At 44.6% G+C, this 25652-nt stretch overlaps 1 protein-coding gene across 4 annotated transcripts; it reads left to right on the top strand.

The window, feature by feature from the left end:
- Positions 1-70: 70 nt before the first annotated feature.
- On the top strand, positions 71-25313 carry utp3 (UTP3 small subunit processome component). Of its 4 annotated transcripts, none has more exons than XM_038821460.1 (16): positions 71-108; positions 1442-1535; positions 2877-2933; positions 4920-4976; positions 6016-6115; positions 6929-7003; positions 9864-9985; positions 14418-14570; positions 15092-15163; positions 16484-16524; positions 17509-17605; positions 17985-18164; positions 18815-18915; positions 20309-20375; positions 21023-21130; positions 24750-25313. In XM_038821460.1, the coding sequence occupies exons 1-16, from the start codon at positions 86-88 to the stop codon at positions 24837-24839; spliced, it is 1437 nt and encodes a 478-aa protein (XP_038677388.1). In that variant the 5' UTR covers positions 71-85; the 3' UTR covers positions 24840-25313. The 4 variants fall into 4 exon arrangements, with proteins under 4 accessions (XP_038677388.1, XP_038677389.1, XP_038677390.1 ...); XM_038821461.1 differs by having other exon boundaries at positions 71-109; positions 1449-1535; XM_038821462.1 differs by lacking the exon at positions 71-108 and adding an exon at positions 172-228.
- The last annotated feature ends 339 nt before the right edge of the window (positions 25314-25652 follow it).

The raw sequence follows: 25652 nt of genomic DNA, 5'->3' as shown, positions 1-25652 counted from the left end.
GGGAGGAGGGGGAGGAGGGGGAGGAGGGGGCGGCACTCTGTGGGTGAAGCAGCAAGCGAGTAACACAAAATAAATAAAGCAATTGATGTTTCAAGCCGTTGGCCCTAAGTGAGTTCGTCATTGGAGGGAAGGGAGGGCGGTTATATTTCACCCATATTGTTGTCCGGGGAGGTTAAAGGAGGGGAACGGCTGCTGCTGGTTGCTGTTGGAGACCATGCGGGGCCAGCGGTGAGCAATGGGCTGCGGGGAGAGGGAGGAAGAGACCGGGCATGGGAACGAAGAGCTGGGGAGGGAGAGAGAGAGGAAAGAAGAAAGGCTGGGGCTGGTGGAGGGCGGCTGAGCTCCGGCTTTTCCGCTGCTCTTTTCTGGCCAGTTCAGACTGGGAGCTGTCGACCTATCCTAACTGTAAATGGATGGGGCTGAGACTGACCTTTCTGTCCCCCTGAAGGGGCCACATCCGTCCACCTCAGACTAATGACATGAAAGCCCCCTGACCCCGATAGTTATGGTTATCCCTGAAACCAGTTTCAGGTCATTGAGCACAGAAAAAGGCCTTCTGCTCGTTAGAAACAACCTCCTATCTATTTCCAGCGCTTGGCCCACAGCCTTGTATGCCCTGGGATAGTTACTGTACATCTAAATTCTACTTAAATGTTATGAGGGTTCCGGCCTCCACCGCCCTTTCAGACAGTGAGTTCCAGATCCCACCACCCTCTGGGCGATAAAGCATTTCCTCACATCCCCTCTGCACCTCCTATCCCTCCCTTAAATATATACCCCTGGTCATTGATTCTTCCAGCAAGGGAAAAGGTTTGTTCTTGTCTATCCATGTCCCTCCTAATTTTATACATCTTCATCATGTCCCTCTTCAGTGTCCTCTGTTTCAAGGAAAACTACCCCAGTCTATCCAATCTCTTTTCATAGTTAAAACTCTCCAGCAAGGGAACATCCTGGTAAATCTCCTTTTCAGTGCTATTACATCCCTCCTGTAATGTGGATTCCAAAACTTCACACAGTACTCTAGCTGTGGCCTAACCAATATTTCATACAATTCCAGCATAGCCTCCCTGCTCTTAAGTTAGTCTGCCCAGTAGTTTCCAATGTGTAGGCTCCACAACACGGACAAACTCCCTTGTTCGATATTCAGAAGACTACAGGGGACTTTATTCTGCAATTAATGTCTACACCTGTCCTACGAATGCTTATTCGAAGTAAATAACCAGAAAATCCCACAGAAGCATATAAATATAGAAATGCGCCTAATCGACTAGCTTCTTTAGCAGAGTATTTATACTTAGGAATAAGAAGATGTCCATCAGAGCTGTCTGTGGCTTTATTTTTAAATTGAAACTGCTGGAAATATTCAGCTGGTTTGGCAACATCTGTGGAGAGAGAAACAGTTTTCTGTAACCTTATTTTTAAATTAATGTCCACTTTAAAGGGGGTCCGGTAGAAGAAAGCCCAAACAACTGAAGCAGGTGGATAATGACAGTGATGACCCTCAGACATACAGCAGATATCCAGTTCCTAATATTGTGAGTATGAAAGGGATGAGCATATTCCTTAAATGTTCTGGGAAGGGTACGTAATTTAAGTTGATGGCATCAATCCAACAGAAACAAAGAAGTACTGTAATGAAAATGCTTCATGAGAGCAATGCCGTTGATGTTTATTTTATTTTCAAAAGGCCTTTGACTACCAGATAAAAGACTTGTTAGCAAAATTAAAGCCCATGGATTAAAGGAACAGTATTGGTGTGGATATAAAATTGGCTAAGGGACAGGAAGAGAGAGCAGTGGTGGATGACTGTTTCTTATACTGGTGCTATTGGCAAGACTGCCTATTTCCACCTCTGTAAAATTCCCGGACTGTTCTGCCTCAGTTCATTTGCTGCTGAAACCCTCAACAATACCTAGAATCATAGAATATCTAAAGTGCGGAAGGAGGCCATTTAGCCCATCGAGTCTGCACCAACCATCTGAAAGGGCACACTACCTAGGCCCACTCCCCCACCCTATCCCCATAACCCCACCTAATCTGCATATCTTTTGGATGCTAATGGGCAATCAGATAACTTAGCATGGTCAACTCACCTAACCTGCATAGCTTTGGACTGTGGGAGGAAACTGGAGCACCCGGAGGTAAGCCAAGCCGACACTGGGAGAACATGCAAACTCCACACAGTCCCCAAGGCTGGAATTGAACCCGGGTCCCAGGTGCTGTGAGGAAGCAGTGCCTGCCACCATGCCATCGCCACCTCTATTACCTCCAGACTTAAAAAAAAATACATTTAGCATTCCAATTCATGTTTTTCCAATTACGAGGCAATTTAGCGTGACCCATCCACCTACCCTGCACATCTTTGGGTTGTGGGGGCAAAACCCACGCAAACACGGGGAGAATGTAGAAACTCCACACGGACAGTGACCCAGGGCCAGGATCGAACCTGGGACCTCAGCGCGTGATGCAGCAGTGCTATCCACTGCACCACCGTGCTGCCCCTATTACCTCTAGACTTGACTATTCCACCACACTCCTGTCTGGCCTGCTGCTTGCTACACTTGAGGCCATCTAAAATTATTGACTGGGTCCTAACCCAGTCAAGTTTGAACTTGACATGATTAATAGTGCGCTGCTCTTTGGTTTGCTACCACATTGAGGGTGAGTAGGTGTTGAGCTACCATACTTGCCGTTATGACAATTAAGTGGAATGTGGGACTGGAGCTGTTCTGTTTGGCATGAAAACACTCATTTTATTTGTTTTGATATAATTCAAATGTAGGGGGGGTTAAAATGTTTGTACTCTGAAAAATTTCTTCAATAAAAATTATTTAAAAAAAAAAAGAAAACACTCATTTCTACTCTTCTCCTTGTAGAATTCTTCGGAATATTTTAATGATGATGTGGATGAATTTCATGAGAAGAAGCTCCAGGTGAGTTTGAGGTATTGCTGACAACCCTATTGAGATATTGCAGGCAAGAAAATCATATTTTACATTCGGATGCACAATTTTATGTTAATCAATCTCCCATGGAATTGCTCGTGGGGGAATTGAGACGAGGGCAATCTGCAGGTTAAGCACGCCGAAGAGGGTGGAGGAACAATAATGAAATTCTGTTTTAACCTATTAAAACCTAGCAAAACTTATGGGAATTTGGGAAGCCGTTGGGATATAGGAAATTTTCTACAATACAGATTGACCAGCTTTGAGCTGCACGGCCAGATTACTAAAGCGGCACCACATTAGGGTGCAGTTGAGTATGACAAATATGGACATTAGAATTTCTTATAAGACAGTTGACTTAAAAGTGACTATAATATAACCGCAGGAAATATGGTTAGAAGACAGGGTGCTCAGACATCAGATTTTTCATATATAGATAGATGCACATGTATGTTCTGTGATCTTTTTAGAACATACAGTGCAGAAGGAGGCCATTCGGCCCATCAAGACTCACTTCCACCCTATCCCCGTAACCCAATAACCCCTCCTAACCTTTTTGGTCACTAAGGGCAATTTATCATGGCCAATCTACCTAACCTGCACGTCTTTGGACTGTGGGAGGAAACCGGAACACCCGGAGGAAACCCACGCAGACACGGGGAGAATGTGCAGACTCCGCACAGACAGTGACCCAGCAGGGATTCGAACCTGGGACCCTGGCGCTGTGAAGCCACAGTGCTATCCACTTGTGCTATCGTGCTGCATAATATATGCATTTTCAACAATTTTCCAAAGTAAAACAATCGTCCTTAACCTCCTGGCTCCCTAGTGTTGAATTTGGGGGAAGCCCAGAGATGCACTGGGAAGCCCTCTGAGAAGTTTCCAGGTAAGGGTTTACCCAACAATTTTGTAGAAGTACTAACTTCCCCTGGACAATTGCGCTGCAAACCATCTGACAAGACAATTTAAATCGCTAACTTCAGATGGTGCTGCCAGTGTTACATTAATAGTTACTCTGAAAGAGTTAGAAGAAATCTAACTTCAGTGTAACCATTTTCAAGACCCAGACGGAGCCACATGTGTCAACCCACTAAGCAACTCCCACCCACACCGGATCCACCCCACCAACTGGACCGGAGCTGACACCACCCCATGACCCATCGGCCACATGATCCCGCCCCACCCCTCCCAATGTCTGAGCCCCTACATCCGTTTGCTTCCCTTAGACATTCCCTTCAATGGGACATTTAAACTCACCTGCTTTACAGCAGTTAGTGCTGTAAAAAGGAAAGAGTATCCTTCTTTGCTCCGCTTTTTTTATACTTCGACGGTGGAGGTGGGTTGTGCTTTGCTAATGGAATCTCACTCAGCCTGAGTCAGGAAGGTCGGGCAAGACAGATGCTTAAGAATTTGCAGATAAGTGGGTACAGAGTGGCAATCTGCTGTTGGTTGCCACTCCGAGGAAGTTATGGCCGAATGAGTCTTGACCACCAGGGAATACTCTATTTGTTGAGGGGTGGAGGCTGGGAGGAGGAGAGGCATTTTTATACAGGTAATCTATAAAGAATACACAAATCTATTTGCCAAACCGGGGATTTTTCAGCAAAAGTATACAATTGAATATCCTTTATCCATTCATCTGAAAAGCAAACATATCGGAAAGTCAAACCCTTGTTGAATGGACTCTTGCCATGAGCCAACACAAAGCTCACTGATCAGACCCGACTTTTTGCATGGAAGGTCTGTGCTCTGAGACTGGTAGATAACCTGGACTTAGACTGATATAATGTAACTAGGACTAGACCTACCATTTATACAGTAGATGTATCAAATTCAAAAATATCCAAATACTGAAACGTAATTGGCTCCAGGGTTTCGGATAAAAGATAGTCTACTGTATTACTCTCTGTTGTAGACTTTTTAAACCTGAATCATCCTTATTGTTGGTGTTGACAGTGACGTGTTGTGTTACAGAAGCTGCTGACTGATGGAGTCATGCTGGACGATGCAAGTGAAGGCTCCGAGGATGAGGTGGGTGTGACCAACTCTATTGGGCTGACTGTGAATCCTGGGGAGGATAACAGCTATCAAAAATCTTATCATTTGTTTCTCTGATGTCAGTGATTGTGCAAAAGATCTTATAACGCATCCTCTTTGAGACGCAATGGCTGGATTCAACTGATTTTTTTAAATTTGAAAAGCGCATATACCTTTCAGGACCTCTAGTTGTCCAAAAGTGCTTCAGTGACGATGAAATATTTTTGAAGTGTAGTCACTGTAATTAGGATATGTAGCACAGCAAGATCCCACAAACAGTATAGTGATAGCAAATTGTTTTAGTTAATTGAAGGTAAATATTGGCCAGAACACTGGGGAATGTTATTTTGATATAGTGTATGTAAACCGTTGGCCCATCTGAGAGATTTAATGTCTCATCTGGAAATTAGACCGGTGACAATGTAGCACAATATTGCATGGAAGAAACTGGTTGATTTTGTTCTCTACTCCCTGGATTTGAAAATGAACCCACAATCTTGCAATCCAGACGAGAGTGGTACCAAGTGAGCCACAGCTGGTATGGAAGATAAACATACCCATACAGGTCTGGTAAGATTTATTTTCCATGATAGTTACTTATGTGAAATCATGCCTTTTAGTTGGAATTCCTGTTCTGTGAGTTACTGATGTCCAGAGTAACAGTTACTGAAAACTTTTGGAGCACCTGAGGTAGCGCCACTGTCACTTGTCAAACCCACCTAAATCCGACAGGAATGTTCCAGTTTCCTTTTATCATTTTCCCTTCCTCCCATCTGTCTCAAAAGTTTTGTGTCGCTACTTGATTTCCCTAACCTTCTGTCCCTACACATTTCAACTCTGGTGGTGTCTCACACTGTAGGCCCTGCCTCTTCATTAGTTGTGAATTAAAAGGAAGCTGGCCAGTGAATAATGTTTCTTCATCTCCCTCGAATTATTATATGGCATGCATGTATTAAGATAGAAGTTAATAGTGGCAATTAGCATTATTTCCCCTAAAATTTATCATTTGATCATCTTCTTTGTCCTTAAACAGGAAGAGGTGATGCCCTTGGACGTTCCTGACTCTGATGAGGAAGATGAAGACGAGGAAGATGTTGACATGGATAGTGACCTTGAGGGTAAATCGGAGGCTGGTGAGTGTACTGCTGCAATGCATCAGATTTTACATAATGCATTCAGTTTCAGCAAAACTTATTCCTCACCTTCCACCTCCCCGTTTTCACATTCCCTTGGGTGAGATCAACTCCAATGAAGGAAACTTCTGTGTAATTGCAAGGAGGGGTTAGATGAATAGTTCCAGGACATCAGCATCGCAATATCCAGGATCACGGTGCACTCATCAGCACCGCAGAACTATCTTTGATGAAGCAATGTGGGGAAGTTCTGTAGTGACCTCTGGTGGCAGCAGTGGCATTCTGCAGCAGTAGAAGTAAATTGAACTGAAGTGAAATGTAAATGTTGCTACAGTTCTAGAGGACCGTAGGCTGGCTTTGGTCACCATACGTCCGGCGAGGGCAAAGTTGAGGAGGCTGGCCCTTCGTGAATAACCTCAGCCAGTACAGGAATTGAACATGCACTGTTGGTGCCGCTCCGCATCATGAACCAGCCGTCGAGCCAACTGAGCTAACTGACTCCCAATTGAACTGAAGTACAACTTTAAGCAAGATGCTATTTATGTGTCTCCTGCTCTTTTAAGGAAAAGATTCCTGACTAAGGAGTGAGGTTGATGGTCAACAAAAGTACTACTAGCTGCAGCATCCATCTTAAATTACTTTTTAATAAATCCTACCCAATTAGCTTGCCTTGTAAGTTCTGGTAATTTTCTTTTAAACTGCTTTCTTGTTCTATGCTTATGATCCATCTGACCTGTATCTGATAAAATACCAGACACTGCTCAATTATTTTCTTTCACAGTAGAGCTCATGTTTGCTTCCTTTGTTTTTCAGGTCTCCCTAATGAGTTGGCCTGGGGCCAGAGGAAAGCGGCATATTACAATACAGACTATGTCGACGAGCTTCCGCGTAAGTGCGCTAATTTCCCATCTTGAATCAGCTTCATCAGGGAGGGGAAGGTTTCCTACATGCATTGTACCCAGTTCTTTGTGGACAAATGCTTTTGATTTTGTTATATGCACTGCACAGAGAGCTTCTTGCCACTTTGAGAAATAAATGGAATTAAAAATAGGAGATGTAAAATGGATCAGTTATCACCAGAAAGCAAAAATATGTTCAGGTATTGGATGGCAACCCCTCATCAGGAACTAACAATACCAAAGTCACTGCTGTTCCCTGTGAGCTAGTGTAAACTAGGTTGTACTCATTCAAATGTTCCTCAGCTGGTTTCTGCTCTCAGAATGTAACACAAAATGGCTTGTATTGGTCCTGTGTGTCATTGAACATTTTCAACATCTAGGGATGCATTCCCCTTCGAGGTTCAGTAACAAAATGAATTGAATGTAGGTTTGCTCACTTCACATTTCCTTTGCGTGTCTTAGTGCCAGGTTCTCTACCTTCTTATTTAGCCCATTGTCTGGTTTGTTCTGTAGCAAGTTACTGTTCAGTAGCAAACCTTTCACTTCCATGTTCCCAGGAAGTTTCCATGTTGGGGCTGTGTTTTTTAATAAAACAGAAGCTTGGACATTGGAATCATGGTGAGATACTTGGCTTGGTATTTTGGAAAGATAGAATCAAGTGGGACAAAGGGTCTTCATCTGCAAGGGTCTTCATCTCCAATGCTGTGCATGTTAAATAAATTGCAAAAATAATTCACTTAACTACGCTAGGCTTCAGCCACAAACACCCATTGTCATTTTTTAAATAGAATTTACAGTGCAGAAGGAGGCCATTCGGCCATCGAGTCTACACCGGCTCTTGGAAAGAGCACCCTACCCAAGGTCCACACCTCCATCCTATCCCCATAACCCAGTAACCCCACCCAACACTAAGGTCAGTTTTGGACACTAAGGGCAATTTAGCATGGCCAATCCACCTAACCTGCACATCTTTGGACTGTGGGAGGAAACAGGAGCACCCGGAGGAAACCCACGCACACACGGGGAGAATGTGCAGACTTCGCACAGACAGTGACCCAAGCCAGGAATCGAACCTGGGACCCTGGAGCTGTGAAGCGATTGTGCTAACCTACTATGCTACCGTGCTGCCCAAATTTGCCCATATTTGTTATATAATGCTACATATTAGGTCTGATTTTCAGATTCCCTCAACACCCAGCCCTTTGGAAGCAATATATGTCAATCTAGGGATGCTTGGTCAGTGCATGTTTATTTTTTTTCTTTTCGTTCGTCATGTCTCTGGGTGACATTCTTTTTTAACAGACAATTTTATTGAGGTACTTTTGGCATTGTAAACAGTAACAATATACATTAGTGTGCAGATACCAATTACAAAAGACATAGTGCAAATAACAGTACCACTCTCGCAGATAGACCCGCCTATTCTTCCCCCCTACTCTACACTATTCTCCCCCCCCCCCCCCCCCCACTGACGATTAGTTCCCCGCGAAGAAGTCGATGAATGGTTGCCACCTCTGGGCGAACCCCAGTAGTGACCCTCGTAAGGCGAACTTGATTTTTTTCCAAGCCGAGAAAGCTTGCCATGTCCGACAGCCATACTTCGGTCCTTGGGGGATTTGAGTCCCTCCAGGCCAACAGTATTCGTCACCGGGCTATCAGGGCAGCAAAGGCCACCACGTCGGCCTCTATCCCCTCCTGGACTCCCGGGTCTTCCGACACCCCAAAAATCGCCACCTCTGGACTCATCGCCACCCTTGTTTTCAGTCCCCAGGATATGACGTCCGCAAATCCCTACCAGTATCCCCTGAGTTTTGGACACGCCCAGAACATGTGGACATGGTTCGCTGGTCCTCCCCCACATCTAGCACACTTGTCCTCCAGCCCAAAGAATTTGTTCTTCCGGGCCACCGTCATGTGGGCCCAGTGAACCACCTTGAACTGAATCAGGCCGAGCCTCGCACGTGTTGGGGTTGCATTTACCCTCCTCAGAGTGTCTGCCCATACGCCTCCCTCCAACTCCCCACTGAGCTCCTCCTCCCACTTGAGTTTCAGTTCCTCGGTCCCTGTGTCCTCCGCTCCCATAAGCTCCTTTATAAATATCTGAGACTCTCCCCTCTCCTACCTCACCCCTGGAAATCACCCTGTCCTGGATCCCCCTTGGTGGAAGCCGTGGAAAGGACGGGACCTGTCTACGTACGAAATCACGCACCTGCAAGTACCAAAAGTAATTCCCCCTCGCCAGCCCGAACTTCTCCTCCAGCGCCCTCATGTTCGCAAAACTCCCTTCCAGGAACAAGTCGCCCATCCTTCCCACCTCCGCCATGCTTGAAACCCGCCATCCATCTTTCGGATGGTTGTCACGTATTGGGAACCAGACCGACGCTCCCACTCCCCCCCCCCCCCCCCCCCCCCCCCCATGCTTCCTCCATTGACCCCAAATCCGCAAAGTTGCCACCACTATAGGGCTGGTGGAGTACCTGGCCGGCGGGAGCGGCAGGGGAGCCGTGACCAGGGCTGCCAAGCTGGTGCCCCTGCACAAAGCAGCCTCCACCCGCTCCCACACCGACCCCGTACCCACCATCGTCTCTGGGTGACATTCTTTCATTCTGGGTGCATGACCCGTTTGAAGCTGTCCACCAGTGGCCCTGGGACCTGTGTGAATGCAGCGAGTACAGCTGAACTATGGTGCTTTATTGCGTTTCATCAAGGCAACCTCTTCCATTTGACATGTGAACCTCAGCCGGGAAATGATAATCTTGCATTTTCCACTTTGTACTTAACCATACTCTTAAATCAGGGAGGTGCAGGAATTTATCATGCTCAGTGTCTGGCTGTTTATACATTTGCAGGTGGTAAGCTTCAGGAGGAGGCACTGGCAGATGCTGAGGAGGAGGAACAAGAAGCTTTGAACATTCAGAAACGTTTGGCTGAGAATCTGACAGAGGATGACTTTGGCCTGGACCTTATTCAGGTAACCGGTGGTCCAAATTGAACTGTGAAAGTGGTTTTTGGATTCGATGTGCAAAGTTGCACTGAAGGAAACTTTTTGACTTAATTCAAATAATGTTTGACAACTAGACATTTCTGGTGTGTTTCTTTACTAAAGCCTTTTTAAAGTGCTGAATCAGGGGTGGGATTCTGTGATCCTGAGGGTAGGTGTTGACGCCGTTGGAAACTACGTCGCGTTTCTCGACAGCGTCAACACAGACTCAGGATCAGCATTTCTGGCCCCTACAGGGGGCCAGCACAGCACTGGAGCGAATCACGCCGCTCCAGCTGCTAATCCTGGTGTCAAATGGGCGCCGTGGGATCCGCGCATGTGCAGTGGCACCGGCGCCAACACGCACGTGCGCAGTGGCTTCCTTCAACGTGCCGGCCCCGACGCAACAGGACTACAGGGACTGGCGTGGAAGAAAGGAGGCCCCCAGCCAGAGAGGCCGGCCCGCCAATTGGTGGGCCCCGATCGCGGGCCAGGCCATATCGGAGGCCCCCGCTGGGGTCGGACTCTTTCACGCCGAGTTCACGCCGGCTGAGAGCAGGTGTGGACGGCGCCGGCGGGACTCAGCTTTTTTTACAACGGCCATAAGACCATAAGACATAGGAGTGGAAGTAAGGCCATTCGGCCCATCGAGTCCACTCCGCCATTCAATCATGGCTGATGGGCATTTCAACTCCACCTACCAGCATTCTCCCCGTAGCCCTTAATTCCTCGCGACATCAAGAATTTATCTATCTCTGCCTTGAAGCCATTTAGCGTCCCGGCCTCCACTGCACTCTGCGGCAATGAATTCCACAGGCCCACCACTCTCTGGCTGAAGAAATGTCTCCGCATTTCTGTTCTGAATTTACCCCCTCTAATTCTAAGGCTGTGCCCACGGGTCCTCGTCTCCTCGCCTAACGGAAACAGTTTCTTTGCATCCACCCTTTCTAAGCCATGTATTATCTTGTAAGTTTCTATTAGATCTCCCCTTAACCTTCTAAACTCCAATTAATACAATCCCAGGATCCTCAGCCGTTCATCATATGTTAGACCCGCCATTCCAGGGATCATACGTGTGAATCTCCGCTGGACACGCTCCAGTGCCAGTATGTCCTTCCTGCGATGTGGGGCCCAAAACTGGACACAGTACTCCAAATGGGGCCTAACCAGAGCCTTATAAAGGCTCAGTAGCACATCGCTGCTTTTATATTCCAACCCTCTTGAGATAAATGACAACATTGCATTCGCTTTCTTAATCACAGATTCAACCTGCATGTTTACCTTTAGGGAATCCTCGACTAGCACTCCCAGATCCCGTTGTACTTTGGCATTATGAATTTTCTCACCGTTTAGAAAGTAGTCTATGCTTGGATTCTTTTTTCCAAAGTGCAAGACCTCACATTTTCTCACGTTGAATTGCATCAGCCATTTCCTGCATCACTCTCCCAAACTGTCTAGATCCTTCTGCAGCCTCCCCACTTCCTCAGCACTACCTGCCTGACCACCTAACTTCGTATCATCGGCAAACTTCGCTAGAATGCCCCCAGTCCCTTCATCCAGATCATTAATATATATGGTGAACAGCTGCGGCCCCAACACTGAACCCTGTGGGACACCGCTGGTCACCGGCTGCCATTCCGAAAAAGAACCTTTTATCCCAACTCTCTGCCTTCTGTCAGACAGCCAATCCTCAACCCATGCCAGTAGCTCACCTCGAACACCATGGGCCCTCACCTTACTCAGCAGCCTCCTGTGTGGCACCTTATCAAAGGCCTTTTGGAAATCCAGATAGACCACGTCCACTGGGTTTCCCTGGTCTAACCTACTTGTCACCTCCTCAAAGAATTCTAACAGGTTTGTCAGGCACGACCTCCCCTTACTAAATCCATGTTGACTTGTTCTAATCCGACCCTGCTCTTCCAAGAATTTAGAAATCTCATCCTTAACGATCGATTCTAGAATTTTACCACCAACCGAGGTTAGGCTAATTGGCCTATAATTTTCCATCTTTTGTCTTGATCCTTTCTTGAACAAGGGGGTTACAACAGTGATCTTCCAATCGTCCGGGACTTTCCCTGACTCCAGTGATTTTTGAAAGATCTCAACCAACGCTTCCGCTATTTCTTCAGCCACCTCTCTCAGAACTCTAGGGTGTAGCCCATCGGGGCCAGGAGATTTGTCAATTTTAAGACCTTTTAGCTTTTTTAGCACCATCTCTTTTGTAATGGCAACCATACTCAACTCAGCCCCCTGACCCTCTATAATTTTTGGGATATTACTCATGTCTTCCACAGTGAAGACAGACGCAAAGTACTTATTAAGTTCTCCAGCCATTTCCTCGTCTCCCATCACTAGCCTTCCTGAATCAGTTTGAATTGGCCCAATGTCTACTTTGGCCTGTCGTTTGTTTCTTATGTATTGAAAGAAACTTTTACTATCATTTCTTATATTACTGGCTAGCCTGCCTTCATATTTGATCCTCTCCTTCCTTATTTGTCTCTTTGTTAACCTCTGTTTGTTTTTGTAGCCTTCCCAATCTTCTGATTTCCCAGTGCTTTTGGCCACTTTATAGGATCTCTCTTTTTCTTTGATACATTTCCTGACCTCCTTTGTCAGCCATGGCTGTCTAATCCCTCCCCGGATAATCTTTCTTTTCTTGGGGATGAACCTCTGTACAGTGTCCTCAATTATGCATACAAACTCCTGCCATTTTTGCTCTGCTGTCTTCCCCATTAGGGTCTGCTTCCAGTCGATTTTCGCCAGTTCCTCTCTCATGCCCTCGTAATTACCTTTATTTAACTGTAACACCATTACATCCGATTTTGCCTTCTCTCTTTCAAACTGCAGACTGAACTCAACCATATTATGATCGCTGCTTCCTAAGTGTTCCCTTACTTTAAGATCTTTTATAAAGTCTGGTTCATTACATAGCACTAGGTCCAGAATAGCCTGCTCCCTTGTGGGCTCCATGACAAGCTGTTCCAAAAAGCCATCTTGTAAGCATTCCATGAATTCCTTTTCTTTGGATCCACTGGCTACGTTATTTACCCAATCCACCTGCATATTGAAGTCCCCCATGATCACCGTGACCTTGCCTTTCTGACATGCCTTTTCTATTTCCCGGTACATGTTGCGCCCCTGGTCCTGACCACTGTTAGGAGGTCTGTACATAACTCCCATTATGGTTTTTTTGCCTTTGTGGTTTTGCGAGAATCGGCGGGCCGGCCGCGTGCAGCGGCCCCCGACCGGCCCCGTGCCAACCACGCCGGTGCCGATTCTCCACTCTGTGTTGGGGTGGCGTGGCGCGATTTGCGTCGGTTGCAGGGATCCTCCGGCCCTGCCCCGGGCTGAGAGATTCCCGCCCCAGACTTCCTGCTCTCTGCCCTTCGTGCCACTGGGTTTAGGATACATCTCCATTGGGACTCTACTTTCATCTGGCTTTGCAATACTTAATATCAGCTACATTTCTTGCATTCAATGTCTTTGCACTGTGTTGACCCACAGTGGGTGGGTGGGTGTGATTTGTTCTGATGGAACTCATGTGTAGAAAGTAATGGGGAGGCAGAATGAGTTAATCTCTGTGACTACCTGTATTTGGGTGCTTTCCTAAATTTGAAGAGTTGAGAAATCTAGTCCTTGTAAAATAAGTAAATGTATTTTCATATTACATTATTTAAATTTTGCACTGTAAACTCATACTACTGAGAACTAGATTACAATTCCACGAACTTACTTCACTGAGAGCCTTAAATAACTACGGTACCCAAAAGCCATCTTCAATCCATGATTTTCTGTAAATCCAAGCAAAGCTCTATACCGCTGAATGGAAGAGACATCATTGCCACCGTTCGTGTGAGATTAAGATGCAAGTTTCCAAAAAGAAAGGCATTCCTTCCTTAAATTTGATATTTTTTCTCCTCCCCCATCAACTGATCTTAATCGCTCGGGAGACTAATTCTGCCCAGTGCCCCTTTTGTATTAGATGGGCAATCGGCCACTATCCCTCTTGCAAGGCTTGTATGAATATCAGGTGAGAAGATATCATGCCAACACATATACATATACACACACAATGACCAATTGGGTGAAATTTTTAAAAATAAATAAATTTAGAGTACCCAATTATTTTTTCACAATTAAGGGACAATTTAGTGTGCCCTGCATATCTTTTTTGGTTTGTGGGAGTGAGACCCACGCAGACACCGGGAGAGCATGCAAACTCTACACGTACAGTGACCCGGGGCCGGGATCGAACTGGACGTTGGCGCCATGAGGCAGCAATGCTAACCACTGCACCACCGTGCTGCGGATGCGGTATCTTAAGAGCTCCCAGCACTGCTGAGACTGTATTTCAAAGGAGGGAGGTTTTTCTAGAGTGGTTGTGGGGAACATTTGATTATTTCATGAAGTGTTCTTGTTACAGGCGTTTGCCCAGGAGCAGGAAGCTGAGAAAGAACCAGAAAAGGATCTGAAAATCAAGAAAGATTTGAAGAAAATGTCCCATAAAGAGAAGATGAAACTCCTGAAGAAAGAGTCACCAGAGCTTCTGGAACTCATTCAGGACTTTAAAGCAAAGGTTAGCAAAACTTTTTAAAGCTTCTTTGAGTTTATTCATCTGTTTTGGTGAATTTTCTGGATGATGTTAAATGGCATATACGAATCTAGTCAAATAATAGTCGATCTTATGTAAAGGTGACACCCAATATTTGTCCAAAACAATTTAACTAATGCTGCTTGCTGCTCTCTCACTCGCCATTTCCATACCTCACTCTTTCACTTGCTGATTTCTCTCCTGGGCATCGGAGAGTTCAGGAGCAGGTGGCAGAAGAAGGAATTGAGCAAAAGTAGCCGTCAGTCAGAGTCGAGAGAAGCAGGAGAGAATCCGGCTATGGAGTGGCAAGGAGAGAGGGTCAGGCTGGGGCGCAAAGAGGTAGAAGAGAGGTGGGTGCGGAGAGAGGGGCAGGCGGCGGCAGGTAAGGTGGGGCAGGCTGCGGCGTCTGAGGGGGAAAGGGGGGGCAGGCGGAGGAGTGGAGAAGGGGAATCAGTAAGTTTCTGTTGGAAGCAGTACTTTTGTTTTTGATTTTTTTTCTATTGCAGCTTGCAGAATTGAGGGATGAGCTGCATCCGCTGATGGGAATGGTGCAGAGTGAGAAGATACCTGCAGGGAAGGTATGATTGGAACAAAATAGCCAATTTGGTAGGGTGTGGTACTGGTTAGTCACCTCTCTCTTCCCCTGCCCCTCCATTTTGGCACAAAAATCCACAGAATGCTCATCGAGTACTTCTGGGATAAAAGACAGGGGTCTCTCTTGGGATTCTGAGTCTCCCGCTTAGAGAGGGCAGTCAGGCGCTGGTGTACTTTTGCATCCAGGTTGGCAGAATTCCACCTTCAGATGCTGCAGTGTTACCTTTATATAGAGCTCCTTCCTAGATGGTGTCCCCTGGCGATCTATTTCTTTCGCCAGATGCAGGCCTGAACTATGATGTGCAGCTCCTGTTCATAGACCTGACCGGTCTTTGTCACTCCTTACAGGTGTTTCCCGTCTTTTACAAGGACCTACTTACATTCTGGAACATGGTCGTCTCGTGCCGCAGGTCTCCCCTGTCTGGAGTAGCAGCTGTCGTCAGGAAGCTGCTGCTCAGGAATCTGCACCTTCACTAATATCACTTCCAATGGCTGGCGGAGGGATGGCCTGTGGCTCCTGGGGTGATCAGGATCAGGGACGTTCCGAGTGGCAGAGGAGTGGGCTGGATGCCAACACATGAGTTAACGCATTACATGGCGGTGACTGTCGAGCTTGTGACCAATGCCATCCGTGACCTCAAAACGGTCGTGATGAACTCCAGTCTGAGCACACCCATGTTCGGATGCAGTTACACATTGGCCCCAAGTCCTGTGCCCCACAGTCTGAGCTGCCTCACGTTCAGATTCCCAGTGCCTGTTTTTTTTTTGCAGCCATGTAGAGTTTGCGGATCATGCTTATATAGGTTGTTTTAGACTGCACTCCCTTTTCAGGTACTTAAAAACCTTTTGTTGCAGTTTTGTTTGCACTTCAGCCCCCCGCTCCTGATCAACGGGCATTCAGTGCAGAGAGGAGCAGGGAAGGAGGAGAACCTCTTCATGTACCTGCTTCTGGGCCTGGCCAAACCTGCCATCAGCAAGTCTGACCAGACTGCCTGCCCCTCTACCACATCCACATTCGCAACTGGGTGTCCCTGGAGAGGGAACATGTGTCCACTGGCACCATCAAGGCCTACTGCTCAGTGGGCACCTTAGGAACTGGGATGCCTTATTGACCTAATCACATTTTAGTTTGATCATTTTTTGTTTAAGGCACTATCCATTTAAGGGGCTGTCTCTTAAATTTGTCCCTCAGTTTATTTGCTTTAGTTTACTTGTTTATTTGCGTTGACTCAAAAGAATTGGAAATGAAGGGTGTTCAGGCTTTCAGGAGCCTATTGTAACAATTATTCTCTCATTATTCACAGGGTGCCAACTATGTGCAGACCAAGTACCATCTGTACCTGAAGTACGTTTATTTAGTCATTTGTTGTCTGGTCTGAAACCTTTCCAGAAAGGCTGGGACACTAAGCAGAGGCTTTGAATGCAGGGTGTCTAATCTCTTTGTCACTGGTCACCAGAAGTAACTAATTGCATTTTTTGATTAGTAAAAAATAATGAGTAATGGACAGACATGTGCTCTCCATCCTTGTATTCATATGCTCTGTGCATGTGTCCTTTAACCTTTTTGTGCGTTTGATAGAAGGGGGAAAAACAAAGTATGCAAGTGTTTTTTTTAAATTTTGTGTGCATTACTTCCTTAGTTACTGCTCACTGATTATCTGTTGAAATGGTATATGTTGCACATGTTGAGACTTCAGCGCCACAGTAACACTAACATACTATAGAATAGGGAGCTTCATTGTGGAATAACCACTGAGGGCATATGAAAATTTCTTGTATAATGCCTGAGAAATAATATGGGGATGGGATGTACTGTACATAGATAATAATTTGCATTCCCATTAGGTCCCTGGAATGAGATGGTTGTCCTATGATGAGGGTCTGAGTAAATTGGGTCGATATTTTCTGAAGTTTAAAAGATCCTGAGGGTGCTTGACAGAGCAGATGCTGAAAAGATGTTTCCTCTCATGGGGGCGCAGTTTAAATATGAGGGGTCTCCCATTGAAGACCGAGATGAAGAGGAATTTCTCCTCTCAAAGGGTTGTGAATCTTTGGAACTCTACCTCAAAGGGTTATGGATGCTCCATCGTTGATTAGATTTAAGGCTGGGATCGGCAGATTTTTTAGTGTTTCAAGGGATATGGGGAGTGAGCGGTAAAGTGGAATTGAAGCTCAAGATCATCCATGATCTTACTGAATGGTGGTGAAGGCTTGATGGGCTGAATGGTACATCGCTACTCTTGTTTTTATGTTTTGCATCTCTTAATTTTCCACCCTGCTTTCTGTTTAAATGTTCAAATATATGATTTTTTTGGGGTCTCATCTGTAGCTACTGCACAAACATCAGTTTTTACCTGGTACTGAAGGCAAAGCGGATCCCAGTTCACAATCACCCAGTAATTGAGAGACTGCTCACCTACAGAAATGTGAGTATTGTGTGGTTTAACTGCACCAGGGTCTTTAGTTTTCTTTGCATCACTCCCTGTCAAGGGATAAGACCACAGAGATAGCCTGGGCTCATGTTTCTGTCTGTTTGTCAATCAAAATCTAGTTACTTTGCAGTGGACAGGATTAGCGTAAGGATGCTCTCCTCTGATTAGTTTTATTCTTTCCGCCAACCAGAATCAAACTCTTTGAAGTACGTTATTCACTGAACAGTAACGCCCCTCGTTACTGAAGAATCCATAAGTATACCCAGTTGTTTGGCATAGATTGTTCCCAGCTAAAAAATGCCTGAGTTTAAAAACAAATGGTGCAGATTTCTCCTGTTTTCTTCCAAGTGGCTTATGTGTTTTCTTCTTGCAGCTGATCAATGACTTGGTTGGAGTGGATGAAAAGCTGTCACCTGAAATCCAACAGCTTTTGAACCAGGTTAGTCAAGAGCATGGATCAATTCCGGAAAAAGATCAACCTGCCTCCGAGGTGAAGAAAGCCCCAATTCAATTGAGCAAACAAGCTAACGCTGGACAAAGAGCAGAAGAAGAGGTAAGATGGAGAGAAGGTTTTCCTCTGAGGCCATCAGGGCCAGAATCCAAATTTCAAGGGGTGAGCTGATGTTACTCATTGTGCAGAGTATCCAAGTGGGAACTCATGGCAGTGACACTGAGCTGTGTTCAATATTGTGATCGCCAATTTCATACAAGTTTGATATTGAAGTTGAAATTAAGTTTTATGGTGAGGTCTTACAGGCTGAATCTGTCCCTTTCAGTTATTATTATTCTATTTGGGTTGGATTTAATAATTAGTAACTCAAATTCAAATATTTTCCCAGCACGTGTAAATTATCCTTCAACCCTATTTTTTCACTCTCCCTTGCCCCAGGGAATAAATTACGTTAGTGTACAATGTACAGATTCCATCAATGTTGGTATCAGACGGTGAGGAACAAAGCAGCCGTTTAAAAACTGCACAGTGTCAAAATGAGTCTAGTTAGGAGAATAACATGAAAGTGGAAGGGATTCCCCTTGGCCTGGATTTTTCCAATGCCTTGGGGTGTGAAACATTAATGGGGGAATCTCTTTCTCTAATTATTACCATGAATGAATTTATTTGATTGACTAGACTCTAGTCACTAGAGTACAATTTTTTACTTTTCCACACATTCTTGAGTTTACAGGATTGATGTTTTGATGCAGGTCACTGGGGATTCTGATGAAGATGAAGAGGCAGCATTTCAATATTATAAGGAAATGGAGGAGAGGCTGATACAGAAGAGAAAGCGAACTCAACTGGACAGGTACTGATTATTTATACATGGTATATACAGGTATATTAATGTGTTTAAAAATATGTCCTAGATTGTGTCCTCTCTAATCAGGAGAATGGCTATTAGAGCATGTAAATTGATCATTTATTTAGTGGGGAGAGAAGTCGTGCATTAATTTGTATATTTTTTTTAATTAACTGCCTCCGGGAAGGGAAGACAATACTAAAATTCAGGATCAAAGGAACCTTAATGAGAAGAGGGAAAGGTCAAAAAAGTGGGAGATGAAATTCAATATTGTTCAGAAAAGGCTCTTCAGGCAAAACAAGGCTGCCAACCCCATTCTAGATCCTTCAATGCAAGAAACAGGAGAAAGTATTTTACATGCTCAGTTGTGAGCTTCTGCATTGCACAATTAAGAGATTGTGATTGACGCAGACCATGTCAACATTTAAGAATAAGTGGTTGAAGGAAAGATGACTTTTTTTTAATACATTTAGAGTACCCAATTTCTTTTTGCAAATTGAGGGATGCAAATTCCACACACAGTGACTCCGTGCCGTGAGGCAGCAATCCGTGCCGTGAGGCAGCAATGCTAACCACTGTGCCACCAACTGAAGGAAAGATAGAATCATAGAATTTACAGTGCAGAAGGAGGCCATTCGGCCCATCAAGTCTCCACTGGCCCTGGGAAAGACCATCCAACTTAAGCCCATGCTTCCACCCTATCTCCATAAAAAGATGACTACACATGACTACACATGACTACTGCGGTAGTAAAATTAAAAATCAACATGAACTGGCCTACTTCCATTTTGTCACTTGTCTCTGATTTGATTCTCTGGTAAGGATACATTGGGGATAGAACAACTGGATTTGGTGTTACTGGAGCAGAAAAGAGACAAAGAAAATCAGCCACACTGCATCAGAAAAGGGCTTGAGTAACAACAAAGGGGAAAGCTCAAAATTGGCCTTCAATTAGGCATAACTGGGATTAGTTCCCTTTTAAATGGAAGTTTCTGACTCATCAGTGTTTCTGCTCCTTGCCATTTTGCAGTGATGCCCAACTGGAATATGTTTGAAGGTGGGTTTAGGAATAGGGTTGGGCTAATCTGCTGTTTAATGCCTGGAATCAAACATGAGAAAAACGCCTGTTTGGAAAAGCTACAGCAAACTCCAGAAGCAGCACCTATTGGGGAGTGGGGTGATGAACTGGTAATTCATTTCACAAATAATGCCGTCATGCTAGTTTCTTCTAATACCTCTACTGATTTGACCCCAGGCAGCTGAAATTACCCCCATCTTTCATTTCATCACTCTCCACATCACTTCTTACTGCACCCACCCACTACCACCACCAATATTTGTTCCTGTAAATGAAATATTAATGTATTCAAATGCAGTAACGTTGGATTTCGTATTTCAGCAACGAGGACAGCAGTGTGGTAAAGGAAGTGCTTGGTCCAGATGGAAAGAGAAAGATCACTTACCAGGTTTCTATCTCAATTCTAACATCATATCATTTACTGTTTATCTGCTTTAGAGCTGTGTTTTTAACCTTTATTTCTGGATACCTGAAGCTGTAATACTTAATAGAACTCAAAATCGTAAGACTCGGTTTAGTTTTTCCCATTGCTTTGAGGTCATATTAATGAGAATTTATTATTCAATTCAAAAATACACAGGTTAATACAAATCAATACACAGGTTAATTTTGCTGCTACGTTTTAGCATACTACATTTAATGAGCAAATGTTATTTCAGGGGTAATTTGTTTCCTCTTTGTTCCTTCTGGGAGGGAACTCCGTTGTTTTACAAATGCCCAGTTGAATGAGAGCTTCCCAAGCAGAGAATCCAAGATCATAATGAACAGATTAATTATGAGCGGCAATTTATTTGGACTTTGGTACAGAAAACTGTGGCACTGGATGTTATAAGTGAACTGGTCACATTCACATTTTGGGTCTTTTGTGAGCTGCTGTGTGTAAGATAAACTCAGAAACACATCTTAATCATTAGTTGAGCAGCATACCCACTGAACTTTTCAATTCACAATATTTGATTACAGAGATCTCGTTGTAACCCTGTCTGTAAAAATTGTCTCTGGGTGCTTCTTCTAACTCCCTATAAATCTCTACAGATTGCCAAGAATAAAGGTCTCACACCCAAGAGGAAGAAGATTGATCGTAATCCCCGAGTCAAGCACCGAGAGAAATTCAGACGTGCTAAGATACGAAGAAAGGGCCAGGTAAATTAAGGAGATCTCTGGTAGTTTAGAATTGTTGAGAATTATTTTTATTTAAATATTAAGGGTCATTGGCCTCTTTTAAACAATTTAAGTATAGCTGTGGAAATGTCTTGGCTGCTGCTTACCAATAGGAGAATAAGCAGGTCGTTAAGTAGCTAAAACAAGAACAACCCATTATTTTCAAAAGAAGTAACTACTTAGATTTAAGTAAGAAACACAAGCAATCAGAAGGTAAAGTAAATGAAAGTCAGGTAAAATATAGTATGAGTAAACTAAAGTAAAATTAAGTTAACAAAAGGGAAGTAAATTGAAACCATGGCAGGACAGGTTAGTCATATGGAATGCGCATTCTGTAACATATGGGAAGTCGTAGACGTTACCAGTATCCTAGATGACCACATACGGGAAGTGTCACCATTTGCAGAAACTTGAACCCTGGTTTTCAGAGCTCGAATCACGGCTGGAGTCACTGCCGCACATCCGTGAGGCTGAGAGCTACGTGGATAGCACCTTCAGAGGTGGTCACACTGCAGGTTAGGAGCCTGGAGGCAGAAAAGGAATGGGCGACTGCCAGGCAGTCCAAGAGAACTGGGCAGATAGTGCTGGGGTCCCGTTCACCAATTGATTTTCTGTTTTAGATACTGTTTGGTTTCTTGGGGGAGTGCAATCAGAGCCAAGTTTGTGGCATTACAGGTGGCTCTGCTGTACAGGAGGGGAGGAAAAAGAAAGGAGGAGCAATAGTGATAATAAATTTATTAGTTAGGGGGACAGGAATGTCTGTGGCTGTAAATACGACTACAGAATGTTATGTTGCCTCCCTGGTGCCAGGGACAATGATGGCGCAGAGCTGCTGAGAACGCACTTCTAGGGCAGGATGATCAGCGAACACTCATGCTCCACTTTAGTACCAATGACTCGGGTAGGAAAGGGAATGCGGTCCTAAAAGCAAATTTCAGGGAGCTAGGAAGGAGACTGAATAGCAGGACCTCCAAAGCAGTAATCTCAGGAATACTCCTAGTCCCATGTATTTAGGAGCATAGAAATAGGAGAATTGAGCACAAATCGACTCATGGCAGCACAACCATATCACTAATGGAAATGTGGCTTAAAGTGGGTCAGAAATGGCAGCTCAACATTCCTGGATTTAGAGTTTCAGACAGGATAGAGAAGGGGATAAAAAAAAAAGATAGATGTAGTAATATGGGTTAAAGAATTGATTACGCCTATGAGAAGGGATAATGTACTGAAAAGCATCAAATGAGGCCGAGTTGACCTCGGGAATGAAAAAGGGGCAGCTGCATTGCTAGGAGTGTACTAAGGACCTCTAAATAGTGGAGGAGAATTAAAGCAAATATGTAGGCAGATTTCGGAGTACAAAAAGGGCAGTGACACTTGGGGACTTCAACTACCCTACTATCAATTGGAATATCAATAGTGCGCAGAGTATAAGGAGAACAAAATTCCTGGTCCTGAATTTTACACTCCCTTCTCACTGGCTCCCTGCACTTCATCCCAGGCACATTGCTATAATGCCACTTTTCGGATGGGCTGAATGGAGAACAGTTGGCCAATCTGATTGACCCACAGCTCTCCAAGGCTGGACTTCCTTCCAAGCCTGTTGCCAATCAACGTTGATTTGAGCGTGAAATGGCAGCGGGCCTATCGGAGTTGGTGGAGATGCATTCCCCCCTCCAAAAATTCAGGCCTTGAGCTGTATTCAAGAGACACATAAGAAACCTCAATAGATACAGATGAGATAGCAGAGGATTGGAGATCTGCAAACATTGTGCCAGTATTTAAAAAGGGTGCAAGGCATTTGCCAGAAAACTCGGCTGGTCAGTCTGACTTCAGTGGTGAGCAAATTATTGGAATCAATTCTGAGAAATTAGGTAAACGATCACTTAGGCACAGATTCATCAGGGATAGTCGGCATGATTTTGTTCGGTGAAGATAATGTCTTACAACTAAATTATTGTTTTGAGAAAGTAACAAGGAGCACTAATGAGTTCAGCACAGTGGATGTTGTCCACATGTATTTTAGTAAGGCATTTGACAGGATCCCACATGACAGACTAGTCAGAAAAGTGTCGAGGGAAGGTGGTGAGTTGGATCCAAAATTGGCTCAATGACAGGAAACTAAGGGCTTGTTTCCTTTTATGGCCTGCGCAGACTAGACAGACTGAATGGCCTCTTTCTGTGCTGTAACGGTTCTATGGAATAAAATCGGAACAGTAACACAGTGGTTGCTACTGCTCTCTCACAGCGCCAGAGACCAGGTTCAATCCGACCTTGGGTGATGGTGTGGGGTTTGCACGTTCTCCTTATGTCTGCGTGGGTTTTCTCCGGGTGCTCCAGTTTCATTCCACAGTCCAAAAATGTGCAGGTTAGGTGGATTGGCTCTGACCAATGCGCGGGTTTACGGGGATCGGGCAGGGGCAGTGCGCCTAGGTAGAGTGCTTGTTCAGAGGGTCAGTGCAGATCGATAGGCCAAATGGCCTCCTTCTGCACTGTAGTAATTCTATGGAAATGACTCCCCTGGCCTTTGTAGACATTTCCCTATGTTTTCTGTGAATGGTAGTGCTCAGTGACACGGTGTTCAATTGAAGTAATATGTTCATGTTCTGTACCGCAGCTGCAATATTAGTTTTTGGAGATGGTACACCTTGGGCAACTAAATAACTGAGATTGACTCCTTAAGCTTTGAGAAGAGGCACTAGAAATTGAATTAATGATACTTAAGAAGGTTCAAGATAAATCTTGCTAAAGCCCGACAAACTAAAATATTAGTTGTCGTCAGGGTCTGCAGCCGCTCAAGAAGGCATCTCTCCACCATTTTAAGGGCAATTAGGGATGGGCAGTAAATGCTGGCCACATTCCATAGATCATAGAATAATCATAGAATTAACAGTGCAGAAGGAGACCATTCGGCCCATCGAGTCTGCACCGGCTCTTGGAAAGAGCACCCTACCCAAGGTCAACACCTCCACCCTATCCCCATAACCCAGTAACCCCACCCAACACGAGGGGCAATTTTGGACACTAAGGGCAATTTATCATGGCCAATCCACCTTTGGACTGTGGGAGGAAACCGGAGCACCCGGAGGAAACCTATGCACACACTGAGAGGATGTGCAGATTCCGCACAGACAGTGACCCAAGCTGGAATCGAACCTGGGACCCTGGTGCTGAGAAGCAATTGTGCTAACCACTATGCTATCGTGCTGCCCACGAATGAATGAATCCATGAATTAATACATTTTTTTAAAAGACATTTTTAAAATAAATTTAGAGTACGCAATTTTTTTTTCAATAGAGGCAATTTAGCATGGCAAATCCACCTCCCCTGCGCATCTTTGGATTGTGGGAATGAAACCCACACAGACATGGGGAGAATGTGCAAATTCCACACTGAATCCATAATTGGAATTGATTCCTAACTGCATCCCAGTGGATCATACCTTGGTAATATAGTTTCCTCAAAATGGACTAATATTTCTTATTTACCCCAAACTTTAAAGCACATATACCTACGATATATTCCTTTGTGTTGAGATTTTTTTCATTAAACCCATGGCCGCAACTTGTTTACACCAGTTAATGAGATATTTTAATTATACAGGTACGCGAGGTCCGTAGAGAGGAACATCGATATGGTGGTGAGCTGTCCGGTATCCGTGCTGGAGTTAAGAAGAGCACCAAGCTTCGGTGATCTTGCTGCTTCCTGCCAAATATCTGCAACTTGGAAGCTAGGGGAGCACCCGCTCGACCTTTGTACTGTATTTAGCTTAATTAAAAAATTGTACATTTTTACTGTGCTTATAATAAAGCAGTGGACTACTGGAGCATGTAATTCCCATTAGCCTCATATATAACACACATTTAGGAGTTGCAACCTAGAAATTGCAATGATAGTATATGTACATTTTTAAAATCTTCAATCTGTTTCAATGGAGGCAACAATCCATTTGTTAAAGTAGTTAACACCTCCATCAAAATAGGATGGCAAGGTTTAGTATGTGTGTGTTAAGGCATTTGCAACAACATGGCCATTTCCAGGCTTTGTATTGTTTTCTGCTTAACTGCTGCTGGGGGTGATATTCCCCTCATTCTATGCAAAGTATGAATGTCATTGGCCGGTAACGGTACCATTCCACAGAATAAAGGGATATTCCTAAAAAAAAAATTTACAAGGAAGACATTATTACATTTCCTGGCAGCTGTTTGAGGAGATGAAGGGGAAAGGTGTCAGTCAATTGTTGTTTACTAAACTTCACATTGCATAATAACTTCTACCTGACTGCTGCTATTGCAGATGACTGTTCTTGAGTGGCTTCAGTGCTGTGTGAGTCACTAGTGCAAATTAAGAAGCTCTGTCCTCATTATAAAAAAATAACAAATTATTGAAGATTGACCAGATAATGGTAATTTTGAGCCATTCAGATGATACAAACTATCTGGCGCAGAGCTCATGAGGTTAATCGGTTATTCCCTAATCTTTATCCATAGTTGGAGATGATAGCTG

The sequence above is a fragment of the Scyliorhinus canicula genome, chromosome 16 (assembly GCF_902713615.1).
Source record: "Scyliorhinus canicula chromosome 16, sScyCan1.1, whole genome shotgun sequence".
Classification (NCBI taxonomy): Eukaryota; Metazoa; Chordata; class Chondrichthyes; order Carcharhiniformes; family Scyliorhinidae; genus Scyliorhinus; species Scyliorhinus canicula.
Note: the sequence above shows the minus strand (reverse complement) of the source record. Positions and strands in the feature narration are given on the sequence as shown.